This window comes from Euleptes europaea, chromosome 13 (genome assembly GCF_029931775.1).
Source record: "Euleptes europaea isolate rEulEur1 chromosome 13, rEulEur1.hap1, whole genome shotgun sequence".
NCBI lineage: Eukaryota > Metazoa > Chordata > Lepidosauria > Squamata > Sphaerodactylidae > Euleptes > Euleptes europaea.
The window spans coordinates 20,451,290-20,473,037 of NC_079324.1; the positions used below are offsets into that span (position 1 = coordinate 20,451,290).

The following is a 21,748-nucleotide window of genomic DNA, read 5'->3' on the forward strand; positions in this document are numbered from 1 at the left end:
TAATTTGTCCTAATCACTAATAATAATTTTTTACTTTGTGCTGATTTCCAAACCTACCTGGAGGCTGGCAACCTTCGTCTGGTCCACCGTAAGGCGGCTTCATGGGTTCAACTTCCGGGAATGTCAACATCGAAGGGATTATCTGATGGTCACAAACCTCTGCTCATCATGGCATACCTACGGCTAAAGCCTGGGACGTGGAAAACCCATTCCATTGCAGACCAGAAGTGTTGGTCCAGAGGGGCGCCTTATTTACCTATCTCTACGTCGTTCTAGCGGCTGTCGCGCTTCTTAAGACGTCATAGCGAAGCGACAGCCTCTGCCGCTGAGGGAGGAAGGAAGGAAGGCAGGCAGGCAGGCACTGTGGAGATGCCGCCAAAAGGGAAAAGCGGCGGCAAAGGGGGGAAAGGTGAGGGATGGAGGACCCGGGATGTCGGTACTGGAGTGACGGGTTGCAGCCGGGGGACCCAGGAGTCCTTCTCTTCCTCTCCCGTGCTTCGCTGAGAGCAGGGAACGCATCACTCTCTGGCCGCTGCATCTCTTCCCCCACTCCTTTCATAGAATCATAGACTTGGAAGGGACCACTCAGGGTCATCTAGTCCAACCCCCTGCACAATGCAGGGAATTCACAACTACCTCCCCCCCCCCACTCACACCCACACCCACCCCAGTGACCTCCATGCCCAGGAGATGGCCAAGATGCCCTCCTTCTCATCATCTGCTTAAGGTCATAGACTCAGCATTGCTGACAGATGGCCATCTAACCTCTGCTTAAAAACATCCAGGGAAGGAGAGCTCACCGCCTCTCGAGGTGGTTGCCAAGCGATCATAACAATCTACATTTTGACGGCTGTGGTTTCTGCCCAAAAATCCTGGAAGTGATCGTTCTGGGACGATGCCCCTATGTGGCTTGGCGGATGTCTCATGGCTTTACAGATCATGATGGGTAGCCATGTTAGTCTGTCACTAGCAGCAGAAAAGAGCAAGAGGCCAGGAGGACCTTAAAGACAAACAACATTTCTGGCAGGGTATGAGCTTTCTGAAGAAGTGAGCTATGGCTCACGAAAGCTCATACCTTGCCAGAAATTTTGTTTGTCTTTAAGGTGCTCCTGGCCTCTTGCTCTTTTCTGCTGCTTTACAGAACTATAGTTGAGCAGGATTTGTTAGACTGGAGCTGTAGAAATTCAATAGGCTTGAAACTGGCACTGATTCATTTCAGCGGCTGAGATGCATGCATGAAGCCGCGTGCAGAATCAGACCATAGGTCCATCTATTTATTCATTTATTATTCAATACTTTTGTTTCCCACTTGCCCTCTAAGTGGCTCATTTTCCTCTCCCCCGTTTTCTCACAACAGCCCTGGGATGTGGGTTAGGCTGAGAGAGAATGAATGACCCTAGGTCATCTGATGTGTTTTATGGCTTACTGGGGATTTGAACCTGGGCCTTGAAGACTGCAGACTGACATATTAACTGCTGCACCACAGCCGGCTTTTAACACTGCCTACTCTGATGGACAGCAGCTCTCTAAACTCTCAGTCAGAGGTAATCTCCAGCCCTGATCCTTTAACTGGAGATGCTGATTGAAGTGGGAATTGTCTTCATGCGAAGCCTGATTATGCTTTAATTTGTTGGGGCCTCAGCAAGTTTGCAGTTGTTCTTGCCTGTTCAGGGCATCTCACTGTTGCCTGTTTTTGTGTTTCCCAAGGAGGAGCAACATCTGGAGGTGATGCTGCTGATAAGAAAGCCCAAGGCCCCAAGGGGGGTGGCAGTAGTGTGAAGGTGGGTGCTAGCAATTTTCTTGGATGTTGTCTATAAGTGCCCAACTATAGTCAAGAAAAAAAAGGGGAGGGAAATAGTATGACATATTCTTTCCCCCACATTGCCAGAACTGCTCAGGGAGTAGAGAAGAAACAACAAAGCCCAGCAGAAGGCTGTCTTTGCACTCTTCAGCTCCACTGGGCCTGGCCCCGAAGTCTGATACACTCTGCAACGTTGGCAGAGAAGAAGCTATTCTGCAAATCAGGAGTATTCTGCAATGTAACTCATTTGAATTGGGAACAGGGTTTGCTTCATAATCTCTCACTGCTAACTTGCATAAGTAGGGTGGTAGGGAAGGTCACGAAAAGTGATAGGAAAAAGTCAGAACCACTCAAGGATTTGTTTCAGAGAATTTGAAAGATTGTATGAATCACAAAACTAATTTGTGAGATCTAAAAATCTGTTTACTAATGCAACCAATCAGTTCACACATAAATAGACTCTGAGTTTGTTATAGTCTGGAACGATAAATTCCAAGATAGAGTTCAGCCTTACATATCTTTTGACTGGCTATAATCTTTAGAGAGGTATGTTATCTCTTATTTTTTGTTGTTTATATACGAATGAAAGGTTTTGTAGGGAAAACCAGAAATGATTCTAGACTGCAAGTGTACTTCAAGAGCCCAGATGCAAGGAGATTAAATATATAGATAGATACATAAGGAACTTCTTTCATGTGCAGCAGTGTGGGTTCTAAACTTTATCTGCAAATCAAACCAAAGTAGCCTTGTGATGGACAAAATGAATATAGCTCATTAAAAAAATTGTGATGTTCATGCTAGGGCGCTGGAAGCTACATCAAGGAACAGGCAAAGGGTTGCTTGCAATGGGCGAGTAGGTTTAGACATGCAGTGTGTTTCCTACTGAGGGATGTGGCCGTAGTGTGTGTTTTTGAGCCATTGATGCGAGGGGTCTGTTGTCTTAATACGTCTTGTTTTTTCTAGGTGAGACACATTTTGTGTGAGAAACACAGCAGAGCCTTGGAGGCCCTGGAGAAGCTGAAGGCTGGTGTGCGCTTCAGTGAAGTAGCATCCCAGTACAGCGAAGACAAAGCCAGGCAGGGGGTATGTCCTATTTCTGTTTTCTGGATCCCTCACAGCGACTCGCTCTGCTGATCTAGAGTTTTATCACACTTTTCCCTGAGACACTGCTTGAGAAAATGGGCAGTACGGATACCATAGTCTTGTTTTGCCTTAGCAATAGAACTCTTTCCACATACTGCTTACAGACTGGGAGGCACTGAGCTGCTTGCGATTTGGAGTGGGCAGCAGAAGGACTAAACAAATGAAATTTATGGGAGTGGTGACGGAGTCTCCTTGTTGACGGCATTTGCTTTATACAGCTCCGTCAAAATACAGTGAATTGGACCCTGCCACTATTTCGGGTGGTTATAACCCCACCCTCCTTTTGGCCACTGAAAATATTATGCTGAAGATCATGGATGGGGCTGGAGTGAGGAAGGGCGAAGTTGAACAGAAAACCAGGTAGGATCCAACTCAGTGTGCTTTGCGGAATAACATGACGGAAAAAAGACCTGTCTCTGTACCCAAAGAGCAGACATTTTAAATTTCAATAATGGTAGATAGGTCAGTGGGGGAGGGAGAGTGAAAAGGGGAAATGGGGAAAGAAATGGTCTGATAGACTATCTCTCTTCCCATCGGCCAACTGTGGTCCTCTGTTTGCCACTTTCTGGTTTTCACCCCATTTAAAGTGGGCCAACTGGCATCTACTAGAGCCCCTTCCTTTCCTATACTGGCTCCCACCTTGTGGAATGGGCTCCCTGAAGAGGTGAGAGAGCACCATCTTTAGAATGTTTTAGGAGGCGGTGTAAGGCCATTTTATTTGTGTGGGCTTTTAATGGGGTTTAAGCTGCAGGTGTCTTCTTGGGGGGGTTTAATGGGGTGCAACTATGTTTTTAATTTTTGGCATTGTAAGCTGCCTTGAATCATAAGAGAAAGATATAGACATCTTAATAAATAACAAGGTAACAAGGGATGAATGTGAGCTGAACATTAGACTTGTCCTCTTGACCTAGGGTCCTGCAGAAAGCAAGACAGTGCTGTCAGGAGTGGGTGGGGGAAGCCAGTCAATTGCAGTGCCTCAGAATGGAGGCAGAGACAGAGGCCTGCAATCTGTGGATAGAAGGGCCTTGAGACCCATTCCCTTTCCCTTGCTTTTCCAGGGCGACTTGGGCTGGATGAGCAGAGGCTCCATGGTTGGCCCCTTCCAAGAGGCAGCTTTCGCCTTGCCCGTCAGCAGCATGGACAAACCTGTGTACACAGACCCTCCCGTCAAAACGAAGTTTGGCTACCACATCATCATGGTCGAAGGGCGAAAATAAAAATGTCCTGCTTGATCTTGGGAGTTTCTGGCCCTTTGCTTTCATTCTATGATGGATGTTGTGGGAACAGGATGCAGCCTCTTCCGAGGCTGGTGAGCCCATGCAACAGTCTCTGTGATAGGGGAAGAAGAGTTAGTTTTTATATGCCGACTTTCTCTACCACTTAAGGATCAAACCGGTTTACAATCCCCTTCCTCTCCCCACAACAGACACCCTGTGAGGTAGGTGAGGCTGAGAGAGTTCTAAGAGAGCTGTGACTAACCCAAAGTCACCCAGCTGGCTTCATGTGTAGGAGCGGGGAAACCAATCCAGTTCTCCAGATTAGCCTCCGCCACTTGTGGAGGAGTGGGGAATCAAACCCAATTCTTCAGATCAGAGTCCACTGCTCTTAACCACCACACCACTCTGGCTCTCCTGGAAAAGTGGATTTGGGCTTTTGGGAGCACCACAGTAGTCATTTAGAGACTTCTCTTATTGGTAGACTATCATCTGTAACTTCCAACCATGTGGAGGTATGATGCTGAGCTTAGATGTATGCGTGGAGACCACTGACAGCTCATGAGGTATGGACACTATCGAGGAAGGAAGTTATAGCAGAGGCTGGATATCTGTAAATAATCATTCTGAATGGCAATAACCACTGTACGTATGGGCATTGAGGTACAGGTAGTCCCTCTCTCCAGCCCCTGAAGAAGGAGCGGGGAAACAAATCCAGTTCACCAGATTAGACTCTTCATGTGGAGGAGTGGGGAATCAAACCCGGTTCTCCAGATTAGACTCCACTGCTCCAAACCACCGCTCTTAACCACTACACCATGCTGGCTCTCTTGATGGATGATAGGAGGGGAGGGTTGTGTGAGAAACTGGTGTGCTTCAGACACCCTCATTCTGGGCCAAGTGACGGCAGCAGAAGCAAGGCTATGAACTGGCCCTTGAGTCTGGAAAGGAAGAGTCGTGTTGTTGGAGGTTCAGTCGCAGGGGTGCAACTCCTGATATCTCTATCTGTGCCCCTTGGGCTCCAGAGGCGGCATCCTTTCCTTGAATCATATTCTGGTCTTCCAAAATGAACAGAAGGGTGTGCCTGAGCTGTGACTCCCCGTGTCTTGTTCTAGAAAGTCAGGGCCTTCTGGACCGAGATGATTGCACTGGAGAGAGAAGGCGGATGTTTGAGTCCCCTCCTGTGACATGTACAAAGCTGCCTTAAGTCAGACCACTGGTTCTTCTACTTCAGTGCTGTCTACTCTGGCTGGCAGCTGCTGTCTGGGATTGCAGTAGAAATATTTCCCAGTGCCTGCCCTGTCATCTGAGATTCTTTAACTGGAGATGCCAAGGAGCCTGGGACTCTTTGCAGTGCTTACAGTGTCTTACTGCTGAACCAGAGTCCCCTCCTGTATCGCCTTCCCATCCCCTAATGTAATATTCTTCCGTAATTGATGGAATTCATTTCCCAGGAAGCAGTGCTTTGACTCAAGCGAAAAACATTTTTAGGGGTTAAGCCTAAAGGGACAGGCTTTCTGTGTGACTGCCTGGCAGAGATTATTGGAAGTTGAAGTTCTCTTGGTGGCCTTTCAAAAGAAGCTCCTACACTCTCATTTTAGTATCTTAAATCCTGATGCTTCCCCTTCCTCCTGCACCTCCCCACCTTCATGTTTTTGAAGACATTAGGAAGTCTGCCAGAAATCTTTTTACCTGGAGATGCTGGGGATTGAGATTCAGTACCCCTGAGCTACAGCTCTCTCCTCTACCTGAAGAAGTGAGCTGTGACTCACCAAAGCTCATACCTTGTCAGAAATTTTGTTAGTCTTTAAGGTGCTACTGGACTTTTGCTCTTTTCTGCTGCTACAGACAGACTAACCCATTGTGATCTATCTTCTGCCGATAATTTACACGTGCTCCATACTTTTTATTGGAAAAGCTCCGTTTTGCTGCCTTCATTACAGTCATGATAAATGTGCTATTCAGAGGAATAGGGTTGCCAGGTCCCTCTTTGCCACCAGTGGGAGATTTTTGGGGTGGAGCCTGTGGAGGGCGTGGTTTGGGGAGGGATTTCGGTGCCATAGAGTCCAATTGCCAAAACGGCCATTTTCTCCAGGGCAACTGATCTCTATCGGCTGGAGATCAGTTGTAATAGCAGATCTCCAGGTAGTACCTGGGGGTTGGCAGCCCTACAGAAGAATGACAAGCTATAGGGGGAAACGTTTCCAGCATGCAAACAGAAGCTTACTTGCAAAAGCTCAAGAGAAAAGGTGCAGAGATGGATTGGCTGGAGATCAGTTGTAATAGCAGGTCTCCAGGTAGTACCTGGGCGTTGGCAGCACTACAGAAGAATGACAAGCTATAGGGGGAAACGTTTCCAGCATGCAAACAGAAGCTTACTTGCAAAAGCTCAAGAGAAAAGGTGCAGAGATGGATTGGCTGGAGATCAGTTGTAATAGCAGGTCTCCAGGTAGTACCTGGGGGTTGGCAGCACTACAGAAGAATGACAAGCTATAGGGGGAAACGTTTCCAGCATGCAAACAGAAGCTTACTTGCAAAAGCTCAAGAGAAAAGGTGCAGAGATGGATTGGCTGGAGATCAGTTGTAATAGCAGGTCTCCAGGTAGTACCTGGGCGTTGGCAGCCCTACAGAAGAATGACAAGCTATAGGGGGAAACGTTTCCAGCATGCAAACAGAAGCTTACTTGCAAAAGCTCAAGAGAAAAGGTGCAGAGATGGATTGGCTGGAGATCAGTTGTAATAGCAGGTCTCCAGGTAGTACCTGGGCGTTGGCAGCACTACAGAAGAATGACAAGCTATAGGGGGAAACGTTTCCAGCATGCAAACAGAAGCTTACTTGCAAAAGCTCAAGAGAAAAGGTGCAGAGATGGATTGGCTGGAGATCAGTTGTAATAGCAGGTCTCCAGGTAGTACCTGGGGGTTGGCAGCACTACAGAAGAATGACAAGCTATAGGGGGAAACGTTTCCAGCATGCAAACAGAAGCTTACTTGCAAAAGCTCAAGAGAAAAGGTGCAGAGATGGATTGGCTGGAGATCAGTTGTAATAGCAGGTCTCCAGGTAGTACCTGGGCGTTGGCAGCCCTACAGAAGAATGACAAGCTATAGGGGGAAACGTTTCCAGCATGCAAACAGAAGCTTACTTGCAAAAGCTCAAGAGAAAAGGTGCAGAGATGGATTGGCTGGAGATCAGTTGTAATAGCAGGCCTCCAGGTAGTACCTGGGGGTTGGCAGCCCTACAGAAGAATGACAAGCTATAGGGGGAAACGTTTCCAGCATGCAAACAGAAGCTTACTTGCAAAAGCTCAAGAGAAAAGGTGCAGAGATGGATTGGCTGGAGATCAGTTGTAATAGCAGGCCTCCAGGTAGTACCTGGGGGTTGGCAGCCCTACAGAAGAATGACAAGCTATAGGGGGAAACGTTTCCAGCATGCAAACAGAAGCTTACTTGCAAAAGCTCAAGAGAAAAGGTGCAGAGATGGATTGGCTGGAGATCAGTTGTAATAGCAGGCCTCCAGGTAGTACCTGGGGGTTGGCAGCCCTACAGAAGAATGACAAGCTATAGGGGGAAACGTTTCCAGCATGCAAACAGAAGCTTACTTGCAAAAGCTCAAGAGAAAAGGTGCAGAGATGGATTGGCTGGAGATCAGTTGTAATAGCAGGCCTCCAGGTAGTACCTGGGGGTTGGCAGCCCTACAGAAGAATGACAAGCTATAGGGGGAAACGTTTCCAGCATGCAAACAGAAGCTTACTTGCAAAAGCTCAAGAGAAAAGGTGCAGAGATGGATTGGCTGGAGATCAGTTGTAATAGCAGGCCTCCAGGTAGTACCTGGGGGTTGGCAGCCCTACAGAAGAATGACAAGCTATAGGGGGAAACGTTTCCAGCATGCAAACAGAAGCTTACTTGCAAAAGCTCAAGAGAAAAGGTGCAGAGATGGATTGGCTGGAGATCAGTTGTAATAGCAGGCCTCCAGGTAGTACCTGGGGGTTGGCAGCACTACAGAAGAATGACAAGCTATAGGGGGAAACGTTTCCAGCATGCAAACAGAAGCTTACTTGCAAAAGCTCAAGAGAGAAGGTGCGGCGATGGATTGCAAAAGCATTTGCTCGGCTGCCTGCCTCTTGTTAATCAATTCAGGGCAGTTCTTTGCTAGGAACGGAGCGCAACCACGAAAGAGTCCATACCGTTCTCTTCCCTATTGCCACACCGGTCCAGTCACGTGACAAAACTCCCCCCTTGGACCACAATTTCAGGTCTGTAGGAGGATCCCGTGCCCGCCGGAGAGGTTTGTGATTGGCTGATCCGGGAGAAGGCCGGGCCGCAGTGGGCGGCTGGTTGCACGGCGCTGTTTGCAGCCTGAGTCGTGGGGCGCGGCTGCCAGGAAGCCGCGCGGAGGATGGCTGTCGGGGACAGCCGGCGAGGGGCCCTGGGCCGAGGGGGGCTTCTGGCGCTGGTGGCGGCGGTGCTGGCGTGGGCGTGCCCGGCTGGCGCGCTGGAGAACGGGCTGGCGCGGACGCCGCCCATGGGGTGGCTGCATTGGGAGCGCTTCCTCTGCCAGACGGACTGCTCCCAAGACCCCCGCCGGTGCATCAGGTGGGCAGGCAGGCGGCGCGGCCGGGACAGGGAAGGCATGGGGGGCTTTGCAAACGTTTTGCGCTGCTGGGATGTCTGTGGCGCTCCGCACATGCTCCGGGGCGCCCTTGTATTTGTAACCTTGGGGGGGGGTATAGGAATAGCGGTCAGGGTGTCGGACTAAGACCTGGGATGCCTATGCTGAAAATCTCCCTCCGCCATAAAAATCACGGGGTGACCTCGGGCTGTTCGTGCGTGGTGCGTTTAATCGACCTCGCGGGGATGCGGTGAAATGAGGAAAGGGGAACCAGGTACTGAGCCCCTTGGAGAAAGGGTGGGATAAAAATGCAATCGATAAAGGCTCGCGGATGGGGAAGCCCTCCTGTCTGATTCTTGGAGAGTTGCGACAGTAGAGTAGACAGTACAAGGCTAGCTTAACCAACAGGTTGACTGCCCTTCCCAGGGAGGTATCCTATAACGTTAACTTGTAACAAGTATCATTTGAAAGACTCGGATGAGGCCAGTTTTTCTCTTTGCTCCTATTAAGGGGCCTAAGTGAGCGGAGTAAAGACGGGAAGATGGTGTTTTTGCCAATTACTGCTGTCGTGAATGGCCACTGAGCTTATTTTATTAATTTGTTTCTTTCTCCCCACTCGGAACCCAAAGTCTCTCCTCCGTTTTATCCGCACAACAACCCTGTGAGGCTGGTTCGGATGGGAGTGTGTGACTGGCCCAAGGTCGCCCAGCGAGTTTCCATGGCAGAGTGGAGATTCGAACTTGGGTCTCCCAGATCGTAGTCCAACACTGTAACCACTATGCCACGCTGAGTCTGCACATTGCACCGCACGTTTTGTACGTTGACATGTTACAGACTCTTGCATTTCATAATACTTTAGCTGTAGAGCATACTGTTTTTCTACCTCTGTACTGATGTGTATATATTTAACAAAACCTGTCAACAGTGATTACTTATGCATCTGTTGAAGTGGACTTGAGGTCATGAAAACTTTTGCTACAATAAATCTAAAATGCTACAAGGTCTTTTAAAGTCAAGAGCCAGCATGGCATAGTGGTTAAAAGCAGTGGACTCTAATCTGGAGAACCGGGTTCGATTCCCCACTTTTCCACGTAGTCTGCTGGGTGACCTTGGGCCAGTTACAGTCTTCACAGAACTCTCTCAGTCCCACCTACCTCACAAGGTGCCTATTGTGTGTGTGGGGTGGGTTGGTGGGAGGGAAGATTATTATGCTTTGAGACTTCTTACGGTAAAGCAGAGTATCAAACCAACTCTTCTTCTAAAAAGGACTTCTGATGGTTGCCATATTGGTGACATGCTGAGTCACTGGGCCACAAACAACAGTGTGGTATTTTTTCCACTTCTGCATTCTTATGCATTGTATCCAGTTCTCCCAAGGAACTTGAATCCCTTTGCATGATGATTCAGTGATGAGCAGAAGGTTATCCAGTGTAGGTTTTCCTATCATTCCCACTTTTATGCTGTGAAATACTGAAATCGCATATTGTGCTGCAGTTACGGCCTGTGGTGTGTTTGTCCATTTAAAAGAAAGGCAGGCACTCTCCTGTTGGAGGTGTGACATACAGATCTGTTCACCACTGTCTTATTGGTTACAGTTGGTTTTAGCAGCTGGGCAGTGGACAAAATTAAAGACCTGAAACTTTTCTTGGGTTGAAGAAGTAGTGTTAGGAAAGTTTCACCCGTTGATTATGCCCATTTTGTAGGCGTGAAGGCCTTTGTACTTTTTAAGGTTACTGGTATCCCTGGTATCTTTGTGACTCATCCTCTGAACCTCCAAAATAGGAGGTTGTCATCATGGACTGGCAAATGTCAACACGCAGTCTCTGATTTATTGGTGTCAGTTACTGTGAACATTTGTAGGATGCTATGGGTGTCTTTGACACTTGCTGGGTTCGGGCTTACGGGACTATCCTGGTGTGCTGATGTGGAAGTAGTTAGCTGAGGAACAGGTTCAGATTCCAACATGTCAGAAACAGAGTTTAGGAACAAGTACTGAAGTTTGAGTTAACATATCAGTTTACAGAAAGGAGGAGAAATACACCTCCGTTCCTAAGTACCTGAATGAAATTCCTGGGGATTTGGCCAATGGAGGATGAAGAATCTCTGCCTTTCTGGGTTTAGTGGCATGTCTGATCTAGAATCGTCTGATATGAATTACATACCTTGATTAGACTGTCTGAGTCAGACACTAATTTATCTTCCAGTTTTCTTTTTGTTTCGGGGTGGGGTGGCTTAGATACAAAGAACCATGTGCCTTGTGGGGCCTGACCTGGTTGGGGAATGCGGGTTTTGCCCTTATCGGTCTGTGTCACCTAAAATGAAACAGTTATTCCTCAGTCTGGCAGATGTGTATGGTTCAAGCAATTGGCTAAACCTTCCACGTCCCGGGATGGAACTTAATCATTTAGATAATGATGTCAGGAATGCAGAGAAGAGAGAGATGGGTATACTTAAGCTTATCTTCAACTTGGGAGGAGAACTAACGTGGATATGGCTAAGTCTGATGGTTTTTTTTGGAGGGATTCAAAACCTTCTCGCTGTGGAGTCTGGAATTTATTTATATCCTGCCTTTCTCCCCAGTGGGGACCCAAAGCAGCCTATGTTGTTCTCCTTGTCTCCATTTTATCCTCACAGCAACCCTGTGAAGTTGGCTGGTGTGTGTGTGTGTGTGTGTGTGTGACTGGCCCAAGGTCACCTGGCAGAGTGGGGATTTGAACCTAGTCTCTCCCAGATTCTAGTCTGACACCCAAGCCACTATATCACATTGGCTATTGTGAGTATTTTGTCAGGGGAGAAACATCTGGGTAGGACTCTCAGCACCCTTCAACTTGTGGGGAGTGGTTAAGAGCAGTGGTTTGGAGCGGTGGACTCTAATCTGGAGAACCAGGTTTGATTCCCCACTCCTCCACATGAGCAGCGGAGTGAACTGGGCTGGTTTCCCCACTTGTACACATGAAGCCAGCTGGGTGACCTTGGGCTAGTCACAGCTCTCTTAGAGCTCTCTCAGCCCCACCTACCTCACAAGGTGTCTGTTGTGGAGAGGGGAAGGGGATTGTAGGCCGGTTTGATTCTTCCTTAAGTGGTAGAGAAAGTCAGCATATAAAAACCAACTCTTCTTCCTCTTGTGTTAATTGAGTGGTGATCACTGTAAACAAGGCAAATCTAGTGCTGATGGAATGTAGTTATTCGTACAAGCTTTACCTTGGTAAGATCAAGGTCCAAGTGGTCTCCTTAGATAACCCCCCCCCCAAAAAAAATATTAGCCATAAATATTTAGATCCCACACAGTGCTTCAGTGCCAAAGTACAAATCTCCATGTTCTCCTTTTCCCCTTTCCAGTTCCCTTTAGTTTCTTGTGACTCTTCTCTTCTTCCAACCTCAGTGAAAAGTTGTTCATGCAGATGGCTGACCTGATGGTGTCTGAAGGCTGGAGAGATGTGGGGTACCAGTACCTGTGCATCGATGATTGCTGGATGGCTCCGAGCCGTGACGAGAAGGGCCGGCTGCAGCCAGACCCAAAACGTTTCCCCAGCGGGATCGCCAAATTAGCAGACTATGTGAGTGAATTCGTGCTAATTTGTCCCCTCTGTTTCTTCCAGTTCAAGCAATTAAGGAGTGCAGGAGGAGCTGCTGTTGACATCTTATTCCCTTTTGGGGAAGATGGGAGAGCTTTTGTGGCTTGTTCAGGTTTCTTACTCTGTCTTCTCTCTAAATGCGGACCCCTAGAACTGTAGGAGTGAAAGTGAACAAGGAGACCAGCCTCCTTGTGGAGATGCAACCATTTATAAGAATGGCTAAGAATTGCCGCCTTGGATCATTAGACCAAAGATCTGTCTGTTCCAGTGTTCCGTTACCAACAGAGAATAGCCAGAAACCTCTGGGAACTTGAAAGCAGATCATGAAGGAATCTGTACTTCTTTGTTATCTGTCCCCTAAGCATGAAGAAAACAGTAATTCTCTGTTATCTGTCCCCTAGTATCTAGTATTCGGAATTATAATGCCACTTAATATAGGTATTCCATTTCATTACAATAGCTGATAACCGTAGCTCAATCCCTGTTTGGTTTCATGTACTCTTAACTTCCTTAGTTAACCCCTGTCTTTAAAAAAAAATCTAGGATCAACCCTCAGTCTTCCCCCCCCCTCAACTAAACCAGCCACGTGCTTCTGATCTCTGTTCGTAAAGAAACCCCAACCTCTCCATTCCTTTGATCCTGCTGTGTTTGCCGTCTCTGATCCAGATCCACTCCAAAGGGCTGAAGCTGGGCATTTACGCAGATGTCGGGAACAAAACCTGTGCTGGCTTTCCTGGCAGTTATGGTTACTATGAGCTGGACGCACAAACCTTTGCCAGCTGGGGGGTGGACCTTCTCAAGTTCGACGGCTGCTATTGTGACACGGTAGACCTGCTGGCAGAAGGTGTGTACCAGACAGGGGCCAGGGCCGTGAGGTCACAAGGTAGCTTGGGCTGGGGCCTTAAGTGGAACATCTTAGGGGAGGGGCTGTGGCTCAGTGAGAGAGCATCTGCTTTGCAGGCAGAAGGTCCCAGGTTCAATCCCCGGCATCTCCAGTTAAAGGGACTGGGCAAGTAGGTGATGCGAAAGACCTCTGCCTGAGACCCTGGAGAGCCGCTGCCGGTCTCAGTAGACAGTACTGACTTTGATGGACCAAGGGTCTGATTCAGTATAAGGCAGCTTCATGCGTTTATGTGTTCATTTGTTTCATTCCTGGAGGTTTTCACCTGGCTGATTTGTCTAGAAATAGTTTAGGTTTATGTTGACACCCCCCCCCCCCAGTCTCTAGTAAATGCATTACAGGGAAAATGGAACAGGCCGTTTCACTCTTGGCCTTGCTCCAAAGGCCTTTTTTCCCCACAGGGCACTTTTTTGGCCTATAATTCCAGGGGGGTAGAGTTAGGCTGTTGCAGCAAAATTAACCAGAAGGCCCGTGGCGCCTTAAAGACTAACAAAAACATATTCCAGCATGAACTTTTGAGAGTCTGAGATCACTTCACTTCATCAGATGTATGAACTGTACATTCTCAGTAGGTATATTTAATGTTACAATCAACAGAAATGGGGGGACTGGGAGATGTTACAAAGACAGGCCAGGTTGAAACCATAAACATAATTCATTCAGAGTTGGGGGAGACCACTCCTACCTGCTTATAGATGAGCAGTCGAGACTTAATATAAATCCAGGTTTAATCAAGGAAGGTGCATTGTGAAAGATGATTAAGCAGAACTCATTAACATCTGTAAAATGTGGATCATGCTGAGCTGTCTGCTCTTATAATGAGTGATGAAATCCCTTATGGGGTTGGGAGAGCACATTGCATCCCTTGATGAATGCTAATTCATTACTTATGCTTGATCTTTTTTGGTAGGAGAAGAGTAACCTGTAACTGTAAATATCTAGGATCAACCCTTTTGGTAGGAGAAGAGTAACCTGTAACCTCGGCCTTTGATCTTGTTTGGTAGGAGAAGAGCAACCTATAGCTCTTCTGGCCTGTAAAAACATTCCCCCGGTGATTTCTGAACATTGCATTTTTCAACCACAGATCTACTGGGACTGCCCTGTTTGTCCAGTGTACAGAGTGAAAGGGTATTGTTGACACATGATGGCATGTGTTACATGGGAGGATGAGCACAGCATGGTACAGCTGATGTTGTTAGGTCTTGTAACAGCATTGCCTGAACATATATGGGGTTGGATCCTATGACTCCTTTCTGCTGAGCTGGATATGACGATGCTCTTCTGCTAAGACTTCCTTCAATAGACAGAGACATCCTCCAGTGAAGCCTTTCCCTGTTGAAGAGTTGGTGGAAGAGAGTCATAGTATCTAGCTCATGGGGACAAAATTGGCAACTTTCTTTGCTGCAGAATCTAGCCCCTGGTTTTGTGTCTCTGTTAGGTGGCCCAATGTTGCCGGTAAGAGGCTTCTTTCGGATAGTGGATTGTCTGTGAGGAAAGGCCTATGACCAGCTGAAAAGGGCTCTTCAGCCACGCGATCAGCCACAGAGACAAGTGCACTCATTTCCCCACCCCCGGCCTTCTCTTCTTTATCACTTCTGTTTGCCTGTGTTTAGGGCCCCCACAGGGAAATATATGGCTGTGGCGCATCAGGAAAGGAGGGCTCTGCAACCGCTTCTGTTGCAGTTCACACTGGGGTTGACAGATGTCAGGAGCCCTTTCTTGCACACGCGGAGGTGTGAACAATGAATTGGGCAGAGGCGACATTGCCAGGTCTCATTCAGTTAAAAATATGGCCTCCCTTTGGAGGTTACTTTGGCTGTTGCGGAATTTTTTTCTATACGTTATAGAAAACAATTTTAAGATGATTTTTTTGGCCTGGTTTATGCAGGTTCTTATGTGGCACTACTCAAAACCTATAGGTTAAATGTGTGTGTGTGTAAAGTGCCGTCAAGTCGCAGCCGACTTATGGCAACTCCTTTTTGGGGTGTTCATGGCAAGAGACTAACAGGTGGTTTGCCAGTGCCTTCCTCTGCACAGCAACCCTGGTGGTCTCCCATCCAAATACTAACCAGGACTGACCCTGTTTAGCTTCCTAGATCTGACAAGATCGGGTTGTACCATGCTGCCTTCCCTCCTATAGATTAAATGCATGGTATCATTTAAAGAAAAATATGGCCCCCTATTTAAAAAAAGATTTGCTGATGGTACGGGAAGGGTGTCTCTAAACTCCTCACAGTAATTGCAGAAAAGGCAACCTTTTGAGCCAGAATTAATGCAAAATAGAAATATCCCCTCATTTCCTATTGGTGGCACAGAAAGATTGAATGTTCTCTTCTTGCAGCCTTTTAATGTTTAATTCTAAGGATTCCGAGAGAGCTGAATTTTTCCCATTTACTGCCAGGTTATAAGACGATGTCCCGGGCGTTGAATAAAACCGGCAGAAGCATTGTGTACTCCTGCGAGTGGCCGCTCTACCAGAAGCTCATGCAGAAGGTAAGGAGGGCCACCTGGTGACTTTAGAAGAAGAAGAGTTGGTTTTTATATGCCGACTTTCTCTACCTTTTAAGGAGAATCAAACTGGCTTACAATCTCCTTCCCTTCCTCTCCCCACAACAGACACCTTGTAAGGAAGGTGGGGCTGAGAGAACTCTTAAGAGAACAGTGACTAGACCCAGGTCACCCAGCAGGCTTCATGTGTAGGAGTGGGGAAACCAACCCAGTTCACCAGATTAGAGTCCGCTGCTCTTAACCACTATACCACCCTGGCTCTTTAGTGCTTTTCCTCCCTGCTCTGGGAAATGCCTTGCCATGGAGGAAACCTGTTGTAAGTAGGCCTAATCAGGGAAGGCATCTGGAATTGAAAACCATGCTGCAGGGATGAGGATACATTGGGACAGATTGATGGGAAGGGTGGTGGTCACACTGACCCACTCTTCTCTGTCTTTCCTGCAAGGCAGTGACCAGAATTGAACCCTATTAATTAGCCATTTTTCATCAGAAAAACCCTTGAACGTTTTGTGATGGAATGGCTGTTAAAAGGCCAGGAAAGATTTTTGGGGAGGGATAGCCAAGTGGAGTCTTCTCATCCTTCCATTCTTTCAGACTGATGGGAGGAGTGGGCAACAGAAGAACGGGGACCCGCGTTGTCACATCAGACTTGCTTTTGCACCCTCAGGGAGTCTGTTTAGCTTTGGCTTTCTGGGGCTTAGACCCATTGATCAGAATGTCGGGCCCTGCCTTAAGACTGGGGCCTCCTCTTGCGCAATGGGACCATCCGCTGCTGCACCTCCCACGTCTGGAATGGATGAATTGGGTGGGGGGAATTGGGTGGGCAGGAGCCCCGTGGCGCAGAGTGGTAAAGCTGCAGTACTGCAGTCGAAGCTTTGCTCACGACCTGAGTTCGATCCCAGCGGAAATTGGTTTCAGGTAGCCGGCTCAAGGTTGACTCAGCCTTCCATCCTTCCGAGGTCGGTAAAATGAGTACCCAGCTTGCTGGGGGTAAAGGGAAGATGACTGGGGAAGGCACTGGCAAACCACCCCGCAAAACAAAGTCTGCCTAGAAAACGTCGGGATGTGACGTCGCCCCATGGGTCAGGAATGACCCGGTGCTTGCACAGGGGACCTTTACCTTTACCTTTAATTGGGTGGGGGGTATGGAGATTAACAAGGAGGGATAAATGGATGGAGATAGTGAGCCTTTGTTTATTTTATGTATTTACTTCATTTATTTTCCTAATTGGACGCTAAGTGGCTTACATTGTTCTCTCCTCCATTTTATCCTCACAACAACCCTGTGAGGCAGGTTAAAGCTGAGTGTGACAGGCCCAAGGTCACCCAGCAAGCTTCTACAACAGGGTAGGGATTCAAATGAGCGTCTCCCAGATCCTACAGCCTCTTGAGTTCTCTTATTTGGCCTGTGAGCCAGCCGAGGCGGCCCCCACCCCATTCTCAATCTGGGCCAGAGAGGCATGACCCAGCCTGAACAAGTGACATTTATGTCATATCCTGCCCTCGTAACACCCTCGACACCCCTGCTCTAACTGCTACACTACACCACACTGGTTCTCTGACTTAAGATGAACTTGTAAACAGTGAACGAGGCAAAGTCCAAGGTCAAAGGCAAGACTTCCAGGGTCTTTAGGGCTAAATACTAGAAAACCGACTTTTGGAATCTGCCCAGCAGAGGCTTCAGTGTAAAGTCCAGCTTTCCTGGCAGATTTCCCTTTTGCTCTTATTTGTGATAATGTAAGGGTAAGAGCACAAGCTATGGGCTAGCAAGCTCCTGCTTCTACTCTTATCTCACCACATTAATGTGCGCGGGGACTTTAGATAAATTGTTATGTCTGTTTCAGTCTTCTACCTGATAAGGTGGAGCCTGACATCCCAAACACTGAAGTTAGCAGTATTAAATCTGCTCAAAAGCCAGAATGTTGAGCTAGGAAGACCCGCTCAGCCATGTAATTCACTTGTAACCCTGCACAAGTCACTGTCTCTCAGGCTAACATACCTCATGGGGTTGTTGCAAGAATAAAATGAGAAAGAAAATAGTGCATACTACTTTAAACTCCTTGGAGGAAAGGTAGGGAAGAGTTGGATGGGTAGTAACCTTGGTGAGTCATTATAAGGGATTTCTGAACATGTCTGATGAAGCACTGAGGAAAATCATTTTGATAAGTTAGCGTCTATAATAGTCCTGGTTCCTGGAGTTCTTCGTAGTTGCACCCCAAAACCCAACCAGCCTATTCCATTCAAATAGTATCCTCTTCAGGTTCGATCATTTCTGCTTTTCCTTCCACCCTCTCCCCTTTGGCAGCCCAACTACACCGAGATAAAACAGTTCTGTAATTACTGGAGGAACTTTGCTGACATCTACGATGCCTGGAATAGCATCAGGAATGTTCTGGACTGGACCACTCTACATCAGGACAACCTCACCGACGTTGCTGGGCCCGGGGGCTGGAACGACCCAGACATGGTGAGAAGAGTCTGCTCTCTGCTCTGTTCTAGAGTCTGTTCCTGTGCGAAAGACACGGGGCTCTATTCAAGTATGATGATGAAAGAGAAACCTTTTCACCAGTGGCGGATCTACTGTGAAACTAATAAAGTTTAAGCTTCCGGGCCCCTAATCCAGAAGGGTCCCCAAAGCAACTTTTTTTTTAATAAGTGAATTTTGCAACAAAATTGATGGAGTTTTTAAAAGTGTTTGTTATTAAAATAAGTATTTTAGTGATTGAATCATAAGCCAGTGGGTTGAAGAACTTAATATTGACCTTAGAAAATACCCATTTCATATGGCTTGCCCTATTGTTGCTGGTTGTGAAAGGCCCCCCATAACCGTTCAAGCTTCAGGGTCCCAAAAATGTAGGTCTGCCACTGCTTTTCACCAATAAGTAGGTGTTAAAAAATGAGTGAAGCAATACAGGCTACAATCCTGCATAGACTTAGGCATTCTGGAGCCCACTGAGATGAGTATGCTAAGTGCACCAAGCCTTGACCTGGACGGCCCAGGCTAGCCTGATCTCAGAAGCTAAGCAGGATCGGCCCTGGTTAGGACTTGGATGGGAGACCACCAAGGAAGTTCAGAGTTGCTGCCCAGACAATGGCAAACCACCTCCGTGCATCTCTTACCTTGGAAACCCCTACAGGGTCGACTTGACAGCAATTTCCACCACCAAGTGTACCTAACTGTGTTAGATTGTGGCCATAAAAATATTTTACAGCCCAGACCCTTAGTCAGCTGGTTTAATGGCAGCATTATACGAACATAAGAAACGACATGCTGGATCAGACCAGGGCCCATCAAGTCCAGCAGTCTGTTCACACAGTGTCCAACCAGGTTCTTCTCTGGACAGAATATATATACATCATGACTAGTATCCATTTTGACTAGTAGCCACGGATAGCCCTCTCCTCCATGGACATGTCCACTCCCCTCTTAAAGCCTTCCAAGGTGGCAGCCATCACCACATCCTGGGGCAGGGAGTTCCACAATTAATGGCAGCATCACACCAAGATCGGACCATGGGCAGCTTACTGCCATGGCTGTCTTCATCCCACATGTTAATTTCTCATGGGCCATTGGACTGGCAGCTGTTGCTGCTCAAGGGTTGGGGGATTTGTTCATGGGGGTTTCCAGTGACTGAGCTTGAGCTTAAGCGTCGTTCTGTTTTGTAAACTGGACCTTGGTCTTTTCCACCTCCTAGCTGGTGATTGGAAACTTTGGACTGAGTTGGGATCAGCAGGTAACACAGATGGCACTCTGGGCCATGATGGCAGCTCCACTCCTCATGTCCAACGACTTGCGCCACATTAGTTCAGCATCCAAGGCCCTGCTCCAAAACAAGGAAGTGATCGCCATCAACCAGGATCCACTGGGCAAGCAGGGATACCAAATCACCAAGGTAAGACTATATGGGGGGGGGGGAGATAATTGGATGTACCCTAGACGTTTTACATATCCAAAAAGGGGGGGAATGTAGGAGCTCCTCCTTGTATGTACACGGTCCCCTCAGCACAGGTATCTGTCCTGGGCCCTGTGTTGTTCAACATCTTTATAAATGATTTGGATTGAAGGAATAAAGGGGATACTCATTAAATTTGCAGATGATACTAAATTGGGAGAGGGAGCAAATACGGCTAGATGGCCACCTGCAGCAGTGCTTATTCTGTGCTGCAACATACAAGATCCGTTAGACAAAGTGGGGGGCTTGGCAATCTAACCTAAAATGGAAAATGCTATATTAATCTGAGGTTTTTAGCTAATAGTAATTGGTTTAATTTATTTAAGAATTATATATCCCATAGTTTTAGATATTGTATCTTTTAATTATGTCTTGTAATTGATATGAATATTTTAATAGCTTTGCTGTATTAATAATAAACCTTAATCAGATCATGAGAGGGTGGGCAGGAAGGGCTGCATCCTGGTGGCCCTTTCTTACATGCCCAGGGTAATGCCGATCGCCAGTTCGGGGCCAGGAAGCAATTTTCCTCCAGGCCATGTTGGCCAGGGACCCTGGAGGGTTTTTTTACCATCTTCTGGGCATAGAGTATGGGTCACTGGGGCTGTGGAGGGGTAGCGTGAAGTTCCTGCTTTGTGCAGGGGGTTGAACTAGATGACCCTGGTGGTCCCTTCCAACTCTATGATTCTATCTTCCTAGCCTTTGTACTTGATCCAAAATGAAAATAGTAATACATCTATCTGATTAGATCCCAAGATTAATTCCAATATGCTATACTTTAAGGACGAGCGGAACTCTTCAGATCTCAGAAGCTAAGCATGGTTGGCCCTGATTAGTTCTTGGATGGGAGACCACCAAGGAATATCAGGGTCGCTCTGCAGAGGAGGGCAATGGCAAACCACCTCTATAAGTCTCGTCATGAAAACCCTATGGGTCACCCTACTGAGACGTAAAGATCCTGAGTTCTAATTTCACTCAAGGCTGAATTTATTAGGTAGCTGCTTCAGGCAAGCCATTGTTCTTTCTGTCTTGGTGCTCTTCTCAGTTCTTATCTGCAACTTTTAAGTTATTACAGAATTATTATAAATACTGGTATGTAAACCCTCCTAAAACTAGATAAACGCCAAGTTCTGATGTACAAATTCTGTGAAGTATCTGCAAGACATGGTAATAAAGCTCCAAGAGCCCAGATTTGGATTTTGATAGCTCCCATACCATCTGACTAGTCCTGTTTCCTATTGATGGTTAACCAAATTTAAGAGAAGTGTGCATACTTGTGGTATATGAAGGTTGCATACAGCGTGTTATTGCTGCTACTCATGGATCTGTCATGTCTTCTCTGCAGGACAACAACTTTGAATTGTGGGAGCGGCCTCTTTCAGGTGGGGCCTACGCCATAGCCATAGTGAACCGTCAGGAGATTGGTGGGCCTCAAACTTACAAGTTCTCTCTCACCTTTCTTGGGAACGGTTTGGCTTGCAACCCCGCTTGTTCTATTCAGCAGATCCTTCCCACCAGCAGAAATCTGGGGCTACACAACTGGGTATCATTCTTGAAAGTACTGGTGAACCCAACAGGGACTGTCTTGCTGAAGAGTGTGGTGATTGAGGAAAAACGGGTTGTCGGTGGCACCCACGCTCTGGGTATCTCATAATGTGGCTCTTTGAAAGAACCTTTCCTAAGATAACCTTCCAGCAGAACTGCAGGTGACCTTCTAAAGTCTCAGAAGATTGAACCACCTTTCCCTAAGCCTTGTGACTGCTCAACCTCAAGAGATTGTAAAGGAATGGTAGATCTTTGCATCATAAAATGTTTTCTTCCTGTGTTCTCCCAAAAAACAACACCCGGTGAAGAATGCAAGAGTGTTTTATGTTAAGAGGCCAGAGACACTTCTCAAAATCTGTGGTGTATGATGCTGAGAGGAAGAACAGGTATTGGAGAAGAGCGCTGACTTTTGCTGACTTAACCACTTGCAACGTGCCATCCTGCCAGCTGTGGCTTGCCTAAACTACACCCGTACCCTTGAGCACAGGGAGCTTTTTGTGAAA

General features: G+C 47.3%; 2 protein-coding genes across 2 annotated transcripts; both read left to right on the forward strand.

Moving 5' to 3' along the window:
- The first annotated feature begins 354 nt into the window (after positions 1 to 354).
- On the forward strand, positions 355 to 4,184 carry PIN4 (peptidylprolyl cis/trans isomerase, NIMA-interacting 4). The gene is made up of 4 exons (XM_056859624.1): positions 355 to 409; positions 1,708 to 1,781; positions 2,765 to 2,884; positions 4,003 to 4,184. The coding sequence occupies exons 1-4, from the start codon at positions 370 to 372 to the stop codon at positions 4,159 to 4,161; spliced, it is 393 nt and encodes a 130-aa protein (XP_056715602.1). The 5' UTR covers positions 355 to 369; the 3' UTR covers positions 4,162 to 4,184.
- A 4,366-nt stretch (positions 4,185 to 8,550) lies between these two features.
- On the forward strand, positions 8,551 to 21,354 carry GLA (galactosidase alpha). Its single transcript, XM_056858983.1, has 7 exons — positions 8,551 to 8,747; positions 12,146 to 12,320; positions 13,005 to 13,182; positions 15,641 to 15,732; positions 18,053 to 18,214; positions 19,443 to 19,640; positions 21,046 to 21,354. Exons 1-7 carry the CDS (start codon positions 8,551 to 8,553, stop codon positions 21,352 to 21,354), a joined length of 1,311 nt encoding a protein of 436 aa, XP_056714961.1.
- Positions 21,355 to 21,748: the final 394 nt, after the last annotated feature.